This window comes from Camelina sativa, chromosome 3, assembly GCF_030686135.1.
Source record: "Camelina sativa cultivar CO46 ecotype springtype chromosome 3, ASM3068613v1".
NCBI lineage: Eukaryota > Viridiplantae > Streptophyta > Magnoliopsida > Brassicales > Brassicaceae > Camelina > Camelina sativa.
Window position 1 is genome coordinate 29,547,167 of NC_141882.1, and position 15,298 is coordinate 29,562,464.

Below are 15,298 nucleotides of genomic sequence, written 5' to 3' on the forward strand. Positions count from 1 at the left end.
GGGTATCTGCAGACAAGGCTGCTTCCAACGCTTGTTGGGATTCTGAGATTATTTTAGCACTGTTTTGGTTTTGTTCCTTTGCCCATTTTATTATCTCTTTTCGACAATGAGAGATCTTGGTCGCCACTGAAGCATTATCTAAGCTGTTCCAAGTTTCTTGAATTAGCTTTGTCACTTCTTCTTTCTCACTTAGTCGGTTATCAAATCTGAACATACCCCTTTTTTTAACCCTTGAATCATCTAAATAAGTAACCACTGGCCTATGATCTGCTCCCTCATATCTAAGGTACTCTGATCTACTTGATGGAAAGCTCTCCATCCATGCATTATTTCCCATTGCCCGGTCTAGTCTGGCACGTACAAAGTGTAAATGTCTCATTCCCCTCCAAGATAACGGGTTTCCTGAGTGTTTTACATCCCAAAGGCCATTGCTAGAAACAAAACTTCTGAACTCAATGAAGGACCCCTCATGTCTTAGTCTTCCTCCTCTTTTCTCAGAGTTATCTAATATATCATTGAAATCACCCATGAGCAGCCATGGTAAATCTCTGTTTGCTCCCAAATCTGATAGTTTATCCCACACCTCTTTACGTTTACTCACTACCGGATCACCGTAAACGAAGGTTATGTATAGCGTTTTTGCTTTCACCTTTACCTTTGTGTCAATGAAGTTTGGTGAGGAGTCTAGAATCTCTAGCTCCACATCTTCCTTCCAAAACAGGGCAAAGCCGCCACTAAGGCCAATTGGTGGGACTGTGAATTCATTTTTGTAACCCATCCACTAGAAAACACGGTGAACAAAGTCGTCTTGATTCTTTGTTTCCATGAGAAACGTTATGTCCGGGAAGATATCCAGTCGTATCTCCCTAAGGCGTCGAACTGTAAGGGAGTTTCCAAGCCCTTGACAGTTCCAACTGGTTGTAATCATTGATCAACATTGGGTGGCTTCTGGAAAACCACCGAACCCTTACAAGATGAAGGCATTACGGCCTTAGAAGTAGATGTAACATTGAGATTACATTGTTCCACCTCATTAAGAGGTAAGCATTCATTTTGAGTACTATCCCTAGCTGTATCTACACACAGCTTCTTCTTGGAGGTTTTTGTTTGTATTATTGAGTTCCTCTTTCTTGTGCTTGCTCCTTGAAGTGGGCTGCAAGGGATAGTTTTCCTTGAAGCTCCTTTTGGTTGTTTAGCCTTTGGATTCACTGTTGGGGTCTTTGTGCGGCCGTTTGCTGAGGTCTTAACCTGAGAAGTTCTTCGTTGCGGTTGAACTTTTCTTCCCAATCGTTTTGCTAATGGTGGTTTCACATGACCTTCAATGGGACTGCAGAGAATTTCTTCTGTTGACGGGAAAGAGAGTCTTTGATGAATATTTGAAGCATCATTAGGCTGCAGTGGTGAAAGATGTGATGCAGTGTCCCGAAGAGATTTAGCAGTGAGTACCTCTCCTTCTCCAATTCCCTCCGCCCCAAGGTAGTGAACTGCAACTTCTCGTAGCTCTGTTGAACGAACCGATAGGCCTGCTTGAACCTTGCGACCAGATTGCAGAGTCCTTTTGGAGCTTGGAGAGGGGTTGTTTATTCGTTCAAGTGCAGGTCTTCTGTTTCGGGAACCACTCGACCCTTCTCCTAGTTCACCACTAGTTATTCTTGGGATTCTATTAGGAGAGGTGGCCCGTTCTTGTAACGGTTCTTCCTGTATCTCCTCTTCATTACAAAGAGGACCTGATTGAACTAAAAGACCCGATTGGAGGGTATGATTCATGATCGAAGCAGAATTGGTGGCCGGAGGTAAGATTGGGGTATCAACTCTCTCTAAAGCTGAATTCCGCAGTCGAGAGTTACTAGAGGTGTCATCTTTTTCCTCCCTAGAAACTATGGGGTTGCATTTAGGTACATACTTTTGTGCGTACCGTTGTCCTGCCTCATGAGTGTAGGAGAGTCCACGATCTCTAAAGGACGAGGAGGTCCGCACTTGAGAGTAAGATTTCATGAAGGCCTCAGTTCCCCTGTTGGAGATCAGATTATCTCTTCTTCTATCACTATTCCCGACTGAATAGTCATCTGCTTCAACTCTGTACCTAGACTCGCTTTGTCTAGATATGCTCTGAGGTTGACTTTGAGTCCTATAAGGTTTGCCTCTGTCCTTGGGATCTATGAGACCTCATGTAAGGTTGGTACCTTGCTCTGCTCACGTTGTTTGTATAGAAAGTGGGGGCTCGTTTCCTCTCTTCTATCTTCTTCCTGTGATCCTCAATTTTTTGCAAGGTTTGTTGTTGGTTGAGACCTAGTGGAAACTCTGCCTCAGTTGATGGAGGTTTCAGCTTGCATGCTTTTCCTTCATGGGTGAGAGAATGACAAATAAAACAATGCTTTTCAAGATTTTCATATTCAAGCTCAAGTGTCATCTCTCTTCCAGAGGATGATTGAATAATCTTCTTCATTATGAGTGGCTTGAGTGCGTTAATTTGCAGTTGTACCCTTCCTTCTGTTGCATCATGGTTTAGGTATTTTCCCAGCTCATCTCCAATGATTTTGAATGTTGCATGGGTCCATCTATTGACTGGGAGAATGGGGGTCTTTATCCAGAAGGGTATGTAACATGGGAAGGTATCAGAGAAAATTGGCTCCCATCTCTGAATAACCACCATCCATTTCTTAAAATGAAACGGGGCTTTTGCTAGGACACCAAGCAGTTCTGATTCTGTTTTAAACTTGAACATGAACTTTTCTCTGCCCAGTTCTTTTCCTGTTATTCTTCCTTCCAAACGCCAAACCTGAGGGAAGAAACTCACAATAGCATTTGTGCGTTGAACATCTGGATTTGTAACTCTCCCTATTAGAGTCAGCTTGTGAGCTTCAATCAGCTCAGAGTCATCTTCATCTGGGAGCAGTAGTGGCTTGTCTCTATTCCAAGTGAAAGATCTATCCGAACTTTTCCCTTTTTCCTCTCGAGTATATCGCCCAGACATGGTGTGAGTAGGCTCGTACTACAATAGGGAGGAAAACTAGGTAAGGAGAGCAGGGAAGCTTTGTAAGAAAAAGGGAAAGACAGAACCCGTCTGTAATGTTTGCTTCCTTGTGTCGAGATTTAGAGAGCTTGTTGGTTGACGACCGGAGAGAGTCGTTAGAAACTAGCTGAAGGAAAGACCAACAAAAGACTGTAGAAAAAAAAACGTAACACGTACGTAAACGTAAACGTAAGGAAACGAGAGGAGCTCGTAAGTTGTGTTGCGAACAAAACAAAAGGAGAGAAAACAGGAACTCCCCGACTGTACTTAGACAGTAAAAAACAGAGGTCAGGTTGTCCTCTCTTTTGAGTTGAGGAAGCTCTTTCCATTAGCTAACAACCAAACCATAGCTGAATTGGAGAACGAAACAACTTTTGTAGGATTTTTGGAAGCCATGGGATTAGCCCCGCAGGCTCCTTTGAGCACCTTTGCAGTCCAATGGGTGTCCTCAGGTGAATGCAAAGGCAAAAAAAACTGTAAAATGTGGAAAAAACCCTCGCCGGAAAAAGTAGTTGCGGTGGACGACGACTGAAGTGGTGGCTAAACTTGGTAGGTGCGGCGGAAATTCTTTGGTCGGGAATTAGGTAGACACACCTCGAACAAAGCGCCTGAGAGCATTTTCAAACTACATTAACTTAACTAAAATTTGAATTTTCCACATGAAATATCGAAATCAAGCCAAAATCATCAAATCGAGTAACGGTGTTACTGTTCCGTTAATATATGATGACTGGATGCCACTTTGGACCCTTAAACGACTGTTGTTTTATTGTTCTAAGAAAAAAACTGAAGTAAAATAAATTTCAAAAACTCAAGGATCGAACCATAGAACTCTAATGCACGTGAGCAGGCAATTTAGCAGCTGAACTATAGTAACAAATAGTACAATTACAAACGTATATATACTTATACGATGCAGGTTAAAAAACTAAGAAAAATAAAAGCTTATCCTTTCTTCTCCCCCCCCTCCCCGATCTTCGTTTTCTTGTTTCTACGCACTTCTTTCGCCGCGTCTTCAACAATTGGGATATTTATGACGATTAAGTTTTCTTAATTTCAAATTAGGATGTCATATATCAACAATAGAGGTTAATTTCAAATTAGGATGTCAAGAGCTGAGATATTTATCACCCAATTCAATTTCAGTTACAATTTTTTTTTTATAAATCAAGTTCAGCTATTAAGGATCGGATTTTATACATGATTTTAATCAATTTTGATCTGAACTAACAAAAAAATCCTAATTCTTGATCCAATCCATGAAAAATCAACAGTCACAGTCGCAATGTTATCGGAGAAGAGAAAACAAAAGCAGAGAAAAGGGTTTCCTTTTCTTTTATAATTTCTGCGTTGTCTTAGATATATTTTTTATCCATTTCATATTTAACGAAAAGTTATTGTAGTTCAGCTGGTTTTATGGTTGGTCGTGAGTATTAGAGGTTGGGGGTTCAACTGCCTATTCTGAACAAATTGTTTTTTTTTCTTAAAACAATAAAACGACGTCGTTTAAGGGTCCGGTGTGGCATCCAATCACCATATATTAACGGAACAATAACACTGTTACTCGATTTGATGGTTTTGGCTTGATTTCGATAGTTCATGTGGAAAATTCAAATTTTAGTTAAGTTCATGTAGTTTTAGGCACACTCCAAAGATCTGTGTATGAATACGATAAAGCAATTAAGTTCAGGGGTGAATTAGCCGTTTTCCCATCTTTTGGCGAGAGCTATATTTTATTTCTAAGAATCAATACTTGAGAAATATGGGATTGTGTTTGTTCTTCTTTTTGGAGTGAAATACATTGGAATCTAAAATGACACCAAATTCAATGGACATTGAATAAGAGTGTTTTAAACGTATTCTAAAATCCATCAAATAAATACATAATCCAATAACAACATATTTTAATGTACTTTTTCAAATACCTAATTGAATAATGCTGGATTCCAAAATACATCAAATTCTTTTGAAATCCATTATTCAATAACACCCCCTAAGATTCATTGCACTTTCTAAAATAGATACAGGAGTTCTAATCTCCATCAAATTTGAGATCTCCACAGTAGGTGGTTTAATATAAGGCCTACTAGAGTTAAAAGTTTAGGCCCAAAACGGCCCATGAATTCAAATTTCAAATTCTGAAAACTCGTATCGTTTCTTACGCTCCGTCTTCTTCTCAGTCTCTGCGATATTATTTATATTACCGTTGTTGTTGTTGTCTCTCTTCCTCTTCGATTTCAATGGCGAATTCAAACACACACCTGACCACGCCGACTAAAACCCCTTCTTCAAGGAGAAACCAACAGAGCCAATCGAAGATGCAGTCTCAATCCAAGGATCCTGTAAACGCAGAGACTAGGTCACGGTTCGAGGCTTACAACCGTCTCCAAGCGGCGGCGGTTGCCTTCGGTGAGAAACTTCCTATACCTGAGATTGTCGCAATTGGTGGACAATCGGACGGTAAAAGCTCTTTACTGGAAGCGCTTCTAGGGTTCCGATTCAATGTCAGAGAAGTCGAAATGGGAACGCGACGCCCTTTGATTCTCCAGATGGTTAATGATTTATCAGCGTTGGAACCACGGTGCCGATTCCAGGTATAGACGCTATTGTGATTCGATTTCTAGGGTTGTTGAATTTGGTGCGTCTAGAGAATCTGATTCTGGATTTGAATTTGGTGATTTGATTACTATTTTTTTTTGTAATTCGATTTCGAGTTAGATCTGCATAAGTTTCAGATATCTAGGGTTGTTGAACTTGGTTCTTCTAGGGACTGATTCTGGGTTTGAATTTGGTGATTGATTGCTAGTTACATCATCATAAGTTTCAGAGATATCTAGGGTTGTTGAATTTGGAGACTGTACAATTTAGTAGGGTTGTTGAATTTGGATAATTCTGGGTTTGAATTAATTTCAGTGAGGTCTTGTTAGTTTGGTGATTTTGATTACTAAATTTGATAAGTTTTTTGATTGGTAGGATGAAGATTCTGAAGAGTATGGTAGTCCAATTGTTTCGGCTACAGCAGTAGCAGATGTGATTAGGTCAAGAACAGAGGCGCTTTTGAAGAAGACGAAAACAGCAGTCTCGCCAAAGCCTATTGTTATGAGAGCTGAGTATGCTCATTGTCCAAATCTGACTATCATTGATACTCCTGGATTTGTTCTTAAGGTAGTGTAGCTTTTACTCGTTTACTTAATCAACTTGTATCAAAGTTCTTTCAATTGGATAGTATAGTTTCTGATGCTTGTGTTAACAGGCCAAGAAAGGAGAGCCTGAAACCACACCTGATGAGATTCTATCAATGGTCAAGTCACTGGCTAGTCCTCCACATCGCATTCTCTTGTTCCTTCAGCAGAGTAGTGTGGAGTGGTGCTCGTCTTTATGGTTGGATGCTGTGCGTGAAATTGATTCCAGCTTTCGGAGAACTATCGTTGTTGTCTCCAAGTTCGATAATCGTCTTAAGGTATCAGAGTCTTTAAACACAATCAGTTGTGAACCATAAGTTTATGATCCTCTCTGGATGAACTAAAAGCATATGAGTATGCAACACTTGCAGGAATTTAGTGATCGCAGTGAAGTTGATCGTTATCTGAGTGCTAGTGGATACCTTGGGGAGAGCACTCGTCCTTATTTTGTGGCATTACCAAAAGACAGAAGTACTGTCTCAAATGATGAATTTCGTAGACAAATATCTCAGGTGGACACAGAAGTTATAAAGCATTTACGGGAGGGAGTTCAGGGAGGATTTGATGAAGAAAAATTCCGGTCCTATATTGGTTTTGGGTCGTTAAGAGATTTCTTAGAGTCTGAGCTTCAGAAGAGATATAAGGAAGCTGCTCCAGCAACACTAGCTTTGCTTGAACAGCGTTGCTCTGAGGTAACTGATGATATGCTGAGAGTGGATATGAAAATCCAAGCTACTTCTGATGTTGCTCATCTCAGAAAAGCAGCAATGCTATACACCGCTTCCATTAGCAATCATGTGGTGAGTAGTTTGTAACATACAGTTTCTGTTGCATTTTTTCTTAGAAATATATTGAAGTTCAATTATCTTTTAAGTCTTTGAAATGAGTTGAGAAACTACATTGTTTGGCTCTTTTTTCTTCAGGGAGCTTTGATCGATGGAGCAGCAAACCCAGCGCCTGAGCAATGGGGGAAATCAACTGAAGAGGAGCGAAGTGAGAGCGGCATTGGAAGCTGGCCAGGGGTTAGTATGGACATAAAGCCGCCCAATGCCGTTCTTAAACTCTATGGAGGAGCGGCATTTGAACGAGTGATTCATGAATTCCGCTGTGCAGCATACTCCATCGAGTGTCCACCAGTATCAAGAGAGAAGGTACAGTTTAACTTTTCTTAGTAAACATCATTTTTAAAAGTTTTCCATAGAACTGCAAAGATGAAACACAGTCTGAATTGAACAGGTAGCAAACATTCTGCTTGCTCATGCTGGCCGTGGAGGTGGTAGAGGAGTGACAGAAGCTTCAGCAGAAATTGCTCGAACCGCTGCACGGTCATGGCTAGCTCCTCTTCTTGACACTGCCTGCGACAGGCTTTCCTTCGTATTAGGAAGTCTCTTTGAAATTGCTCTAGAAAGAAACCTGAACCAAAACGCAGAATGTAAGAACCTTTCAATGCTCCTTGGATCTTTTCTACTCTCCTAGAGTAAAGCCCCTCCATCTAATGAACAGATGGTCTTTGTGCAGATGAGAAGAAAACTGAAAATATGGATGGATACGTGGGTTTTCATGCTGCTGTTCGGAATTGTTACAGTCGTTTTGTGAAGAATCTTGCAAAGCAGTGTAAGCAATTAGTAAGACATCATCTTGATTCAGTGACCAGCCCATATTCCATGGCGTGCTATGAGAATGACTACCAAGGAGGAGCTTTTGGCTCTTATAACAGATTCAACCAAGCCTCAAGTAATTCATTTTGCTTCGAGCTCTCTGATACCAGTCGCGATGAACCAATGAAAGATCAAGAAAACATTCCTCCTGAGAAGAATAATGGCCAAGAGACAACACTAGGAAAAGGAGGGGAAACCCACATAACAGTCCCTGAGACGCCATCACCAGACCAACCTTGTGAAGTGTATGGTTTGGTAAAGAAAGAAATTGGTAATGGACCTGGTGGTGTTGGAGCTAGAAAGAGAATGGCCAGAATGGCTGGAATCCGGAACATAGATCCATTTAGAGTACAGAATGGTGGGCTTATGTTTGGTAACGCTGATAACGGGATGAAATCAAGCTCGGCTTACTCTGAGATATGTTCATCAGCCGCCCAACACTTTGCTAGGATACGCGAAGTTCTTGTGGAAAGAAGCGTAACATCGACTTTAAACTCAGGGTTTCTAACACCTTGGTGAGTCTATTAATGACTTATTCTCTGTTTCTTTGTAGAGTAAGAAGTCATATTGATTTGATTTACGGTTTGTTTTTTTGTTTGGCAGCCGGGACAGACTAGTGGTTGCACTTGGACTGGATCTGTTTGCAGTAAACGACGAGAAGTTTATGGACATGTTTGTTGCTCCTGGAGCAATTGATGTACTGCAAAACGAACGCCAACAGCTTCAGAAACGCCAGAAGATTCTTCAATCCTGCTTGACTGAATTCAAAACCGTGGCTCGTTCCCTGTAATGGAAATGAATGATCATTGTCTCTATGATGTGTTCTCTTCTTGCTTGTAGGCGCTATAATGTTGCTATAATGTTGTTTGATATGTCTTCAAACGTAAAACTTTTCTTGTTTTATTTGAAATATTATGAGTCATATATTTGATGAGTTTACAGGTTAATATTCCCTAATAGAAAGCTCACCTCTCTGCTTCATTCATTGTACAAACCAATTGAACCAGAACAATTAACCATAACCGAGAATCGATTGAGTAAACCGGACACTTGGTTTACCTTACTCTTTATTGCAGGTCCAGATGATGTTTTTCTTATGCAGTACAAGCAAATACAAATATGCATAGAATTCAGATGCTTCCTCTCCATGTCACTCATCCATCGAGCTCAGTACTATTAAAAAAAAAAATTGAATTAACGTGGTGAAATAAGCCTGTTAAAATTAGATACGAACGCATTCTAAAATCGATATTTTTGATAATTAAGATGATGTTTGTGGTATATATTCGGTTTGAATTTATTTTTAGTGTTCTTGTCATAGCTTAAATATTTATGACGTAAGAAATGAGAAGGGGTATGGATATAGTTTTGTTGATGTGTAGCTGGATTGCATATAGAGTTTGATGAAAGAATCTGAGAAGAAGATTTGAAGAAAAGATTTGTTCCGTTGAAATTCCTATAAAACACGAAGAGACAAATCTCGTTGTTCGTCGTGTGGTGTGATTGAAAGCAATGATATCACTTTTGGCACTCACACGAATCGATTCGGAAATTGTTGGTACTAATTTACAAAACTTTGTTTTCACAAAGATGCGTCTAGTATTGTTGAAGATTAGTACTCTACATCAACTAGCTAGCTAGCAGTGTTGAGGTGGTCCGTGGATTATATAACTTCTTGGACCAATTCAGATTTTGGTTTCGTTTTATTTTATTTTTTCTATATTGCTAGTTAATTAAAAAAGTATGCTGATCAGGGTAATTATCAGCATAATTAAGATGCATTCGACTTCACTAAAGCGAATAAACATTATAGAAAGTCTATAATATGCACCTAAATTAGAACTTTAAAACCCTTTAAACATGTTACATGTACTTTATTAATAAACCTTCTACACCCATAACTTACAATTACTTTAAGACCTTTTTTAGTTAGCCTAATAGGATGACTAGTTAGTGGCAGTAGTGTACGTACACGGTTCTTCAAAAAACATAAGAAGTCGTGATCCTCTATTCCAAGTGTTGCTTGGGAAGAGTTTCGGTTTCGATGGGAGACATATATTTGTATGGACCGCAGCCTAAAACATTTCAAGTTTTTAAAAATATAGAGGTCCAACCCATCACGATATTCCCAATTTCCTATAATATAAAGACTTCAGAAGAATATATACATTAATCCATGCAAATCTTGATACGTGGCAAAACATATATTTGACAAAAATAGATCACTGAGCTCGAAAAATCATATAAATTTGGATTCTAAAACCAAAGGCATCTTTTGTTATTGGAGGTGTGTAGCTACGGACAAGGTCCTACGGATAGTTACGTCCGTTTTGTTTGCTAACGTAAAAAGAGAGCGACGCGGAGGAACGAAGCAAGTAATGCAGAATAATGAATAAAGAAGGATCGAACCTTGTAAAAGTTTATATGCGAACATATTAGTATCAACCCATATGTACATTGTACTATTATCACTCAGATTGAAAACATAAAAAAAAAACCCTGTTCTATATTCTTCTTCTCGTGGATCATACTTCATACATATGTGATACTATTTTTTTTTAGTTTCCGGTCGCAATTTGGAATCACTTTTTTTTTTGTTAGATAGTCCAAAACTTGAATATCAACCTTTTACTTGAGAAGATTCCAAGAGAATCACTTATGTATTTACCATAGTAATACGAAGGTTAAGTGTCAACAAATAAAAACCATTCAAATATATGAAATGAATCATTTTGTTACCCATAGGTTATATGTAAGTTACTTATGAGTTATGACACAAATTTGCAGTACACACATACAAGAGAGATGTGACACATGGACTACCAGAACAAAAACCAAACTAAAAACGAACCAAACAAGTTTGTACCGAAACTGGATTGTAATAATGTTAAGTGAACCCCGAAATTGAATATAGGGACAAAGTTTATTCAGTTGTGTAAAAAATACAAAGGCAGCTTTTGGGTTTGCAAAAGCTAAGTTGCGTCAGGCAAGGCAAGGCAGAGTCAGAGAGAGAGAGAGTACAATGTCGCATGTGAAACCTTTGTGTCCTGTCTATTTCACTACCCACTAATTCTAGTATTTCAGTACAAAAAGACAACAACACTGTAAAAATATTAAGGAAAATAACACACTTGAGTAAATCAGTGAACTTATCTGATTTGCTGCGTGTTGGTTCTCTAGCTATTCAACTCAAATATTCAATGAGGGTTATGATGATGCAGTTGAATCTGTCAGTGATGGCTTCTCCACACAACACACACTGTAATAAATAAGAAGGTAAAGTGAAAGACTTTATAAATTTCTTACATGGTGAAAACAGGTAAAAGAAGAACCTCAGAAGTCAGAACTCAAAAACCAAATCTCTGTCTTGAAATGGTTCCAGATGTCTCTTGCATCAACACTAAGTTTAAACTAAAGTAATAAGTGATCTCATTTCTTCCAAATTTCCATCTTTCAATATGTAATTCCCCACTTCTGCAAAGAATCTTTATATAAGCGATAGTGATAATAAACGCGAACACAAGAAAGAAATCAAAAGGGTTAGATCGTATATAAGCATCTACTCTAATGTTCTTTGTTTATCCTGGTCCAGACACATGATAATATCCATGTCCTGGACATCAAATACCCCAAGTCAAATTTTAAAAATAACACATAAAATTTAATAGAGATCAAATCCTAACTCCTAAGTGTATGGTAAATGCATTTGCAATATGAGTCTATCACAAGAAACTCAAGGTTGCAAGCAAATTTGTCACATCAATTTATTAGGAGGACTTTTGTTTTGTTCCTAAAGAACAAAAATGATTGTTATGAGTTTAAGCCCATGTGTATATTATGGAGCTTTATGTCCTATTGCAAAACAGTGGCAGGCCAATAAAGACTTCCTCTATAAGGCAATCAGTGATATGTTCAAGATAAATTAAGAAAAGATCTTTAATTTGAAACAAAATTTCTTATTGGAACTTCAAATACTAAACAGGAAATAGTGATATTTAGTTGTCTATCAACTGTTTTCTTGAATTTAAATCAAAGAAGCACATGAAATTTTGTTAAAAACACCTTAAATTTTGTAATATATAAAAGAAATTTTGTTAAAAACACCTTAAATTTTGTAATATATTTCCCCCATAATTTTTCTTTATTCTATTTTTCTGAGCTAGCATATCTACGTAATCATGCACTTATTCCACCAGAGAAGCGTACAAGAACACAGTGGTCCATCTCCCGACTTTACTTCACCTTTTAAGCACTTCAAAAAACTTCAATTTCGTCAACAATATCACCAAGTCCCATTCTAAACATTGCTTAACCTATTAGATCAGTTTCTTTCCTCCAAGGCTCCGATCCAACCAACCATCTTTTCCAAGACTCCAACTTCAAGCTCTTGTTACTCAAAAAATGGAGGGTAGAAGAACACAAGGAAAAGGTTACTTGAAAAGCAAGTCTTACCTTGTGGAAGAAGAAATGGAGAATGATATGGATGGAGAAGAGGAAGTTGGAAGGGATGAAGAGAGAAGAAAAGGATTGATGGATGGAGTTAGAAGGTCTAGTGGAAGCATCGATCGTGGTGGTTCATCGCGGCTTTGCCAAGTAGACAGATGCACATCTGATCTGAAAGAGGCTAAACAATATCACCGGAGACACAAAGTGTGTGAAGTTCATGCAAAGGCGTCTTCTGTCTTTCTATCAGGAGTTAGCCAACGCTTCTGTCAACAATGCAGCAGGTACCGTACTACAACTTAATTTACCTCTTCAATACAAATTTTTTGCTGGATCTTTGAATAGATCTTTCTTGGAGTTTGAAACAGGTTTCATGAGCTCCAGGAGTTTGATGAAGCTAAAAGAAGTTGTAGGAGGCGCTTAGCTGGACACAACGAGAGGAGGAGGAAGAGCTCTGGTGAGAGTTTTGGAGAAGGGTCAGGTCGGACAGGAATCACTGGTCAGGTGATCCAGAATCAAGAAAGATCAAGGGTAGAGATGCCAAACTCATCATTCAAGCGACCACAGATTAGATAGAGAAGTTGTTTGCTCTCTCTCTTCTGTCATCTAAATAATCTAAGAATCTCAAAAAAAATTGTGGTATCTAACAATGTCAAGATCAGCTGAGTCATGGTATTGACTCCTAGTATAGAGAAATAAATAACAAGCTACCACTCTATGCTTCTCACTTATCTGCAAATATGCTAAGACTCTCCTTAAATTTTGAATGTGCCTTGTATGTTTCTAAAGATATGGCAAATGAACGTGTATTACTCCTGCTTACTAGCTCGTATGTGTGAATTCTAATTGGGAAAGGTTTTCAATACAGATACGAGTAAGGAGTGTGATTCATCCAAAAGCACAGGGGACTACTAACCGAAAGCCACGGCCGCTCTAAAGTTTGATCAGAGACATGATTGAGTGAGATATGATCATCCTAGCTTTCCCTTGCCAACAGAGAGACACACTTTACTGCAAGATTTGCCATAAACTACAAGTAGTAGAATACAAAATTTGATAATAAAGGACCATTAGTTATTAGTAAGTGAGAGAGTAGATTACAGCAGAAGCAAAACTTCTAGGGTCCATATATATGTCACTTGCTATGATGAGAAACTCGCCTCATCAATAATTATCTCCACACCAACTATATACATTATTTCACGTTTGAGTGACAGTAGATATAAACAACAGGAATTACCATACAAGAAAAGAAAAAGAAACAAAAAAATCATAGAGCTTTCTAATACTAGATACAGCTTCTCGTTTCTTTGCCTTTTTCGAGATGTTTTCAAAAAAAAAAAAATGTAGCCAAAGTAATTGAAAAATGTATGTTACCAAACAAATTGGAGTACAAGTAATTATGCAAAAATCGTCTTGCGAAACATCATGTTATGGTACCTTAAGATTCGATCAAATCTCATGAACTAATAATAGGAACAACAACAACAAAGCTTGACGACTCGATGAAGAACGAGTGAATTTGAATAAAACCTTCGGGGGGGGGGGGGGGGGGGGGGGGGGGGGGGAATATCTCCTCTGGCTCATCTCTAGATCTGAGATCAGTACTAGCATGTAAGCCAAACACAGACAAAGATGATGCGTATCAATTTCAAGAACAACGAGAAGATATCCTAACTGGGCCGGCTGAAGAGAGCCCAAAAGTACTATGATGGACTTAGAAGTGGGAGCATAATTAACGGTAGATCCGATGGCTAAGAAGCAAAGTCAAAAGCTCTTCAGAGGGCACCACCATTAATGGGACACCATAAATATAACGAAGAACGAAAACCTAAAAAATTAGAAGTGGAATTGAAGAGTATTAATACTGAGACAATGCTTTATTAGGGTCTGATTCGATCCAATAATAAATAAAATTCTTGTGCAAATATGTGTGATGAGCATCAAGTTTTGACATTGGAGAATGAAACTTGATGCTCCTCACACATATATGAAGTTGGAAACCATCAATATAATGTGTGAATGAGCATCACATTTGCAAACAAGTATGAACTTGAAAACCATTAGTGGAGGAGTCCTCATTCTTGGATCGCAAGTAACTTATGTTTCTAGCTTCTCTCTGGAAAAAGACCTAATATATTTGAAAAGTTTTATTTTCCTCTCAAAGACTCATACTATATAAAGGATGTTCCTTTAGCAACCGATAGGGACAGCGAATGGTAACACTTTATTGTTCGTTTTATAAATGAAAATGACTAGCACATACCACTAAATTTTGTTCGTTTTATCATTGGTTCAGCGAAAATGTTCTGTGATATTAATTTTAACAACTAGCAATCAGAATTTTAATTGTTCTATATTTTTGATCAACTAGTCGTTGACACTGCCACCAACAAGTGCTAAGCAAACACAACTTAGTCGTTTCTTATTTCGTTGGCAATTAGAAAACGAACATATTAAGTCGTTATACAAAACAAACAAACATGGCAATATGGCATAGTAAATTTTGTTTTTCCTCTTATTTTTGTTGGAACATGTAATGCTAATGGATGGAGCGACCATATGAAAACAAACTGCTATATTACATACATGTCTTTGGTCATGTAACTCATGTTATTAACACTCTTTGGAAGGTTATATAATGTATGTTCTAGAATAATTAACAATTATTGTAAACTAGGCAAATTTCTTCCAAATACCAAATCATAATTGCATCGTTTAATAAACGTTAAGCAAAATCGAAGAGAGGCTACTACAATAAAGAGAAAGTAAAAGATATTTAAGCATGGGTGTTAATGATAATTGGTGGTCCCTATCTAATCCCTGGAGAATGGGCCAGTGATGTGTCCTAAAGAAAGACCCGAATGGGAGACACAAAGCCACAAGGTGAGATCTTTGTCTTCAATTTTGCTTCAGTTTTTTTTTTTTTTTTTTTTTTTTTTGAGCGAAAACAATTTTGCTTCAGTTTAGTGTACTTTCTTCTTCTTATTTGCTGGTGTGTA

General features: G+C 38.2%; 2 protein-coding genes across 3 annotated transcripts; both read left to right on the forward strand.

Annotated features, from left to right (window-relative positions):
* Positions 1-5,137: 5,137 nt before the first annotated feature.
* On the forward strand, positions 5,138-8,807 carry LOC104778244 (dynamin-related protein 5A-like). Its single transcript, XM_087507054.1, has 8 exons — positions 5,138-5,607; positions 5,987-6,178; positions 6,267-6,473; positions 6,567-6,995; positions 7,119-7,346; positions 7,432-7,627; positions 7,714-8,368; positions 8,457-8,807. The coding sequence occupies exons 1-8, from the start codon at positions 5,254-5,256 to the stop codon at positions 8,641-8,643; spliced, it is 2,448 nt and encodes an 815-aa protein (XP_087363180.1). The 5' UTR covers positions 5,138-5,253; the 3' UTR covers positions 8,644-8,807.
* Positions 8,808-12,108: 3,301 nt separating this feature from the next.
* Positions 12,109-13,506, forward strand: LOC104778245 (squamosa promoter-binding-like protein 4). 2 transcript variants are annotated; one of them, XM_010502646.3, is made up of 3 exons: positions 12,109-12,580; positions 12,665-12,876; positions 13,165-13,506. In XM_010502646.3, the coding sequence occupies exons 1-2, from the start codon at positions 12,255-12,257 to the stop codon at positions 12,870-12,872; spliced, it is 534 nt and encodes a 177-aa protein (XP_010500948.1). In that variant the 5' UTR covers positions 12,109-12,254; the 3' UTR covers positions 12,873-12,876; positions 13,165-13,506. The 2 variants fall into 2 exon arrangements, with proteins under 2 accessions (XP_010500948.1, XP_010500947.1); XM_010502645.3 differs by having other exon boundaries at positions 12,665-12,827.
* The last annotated feature ends 1,792 nt before the right edge of the window (positions 13,507-15,298 follow it).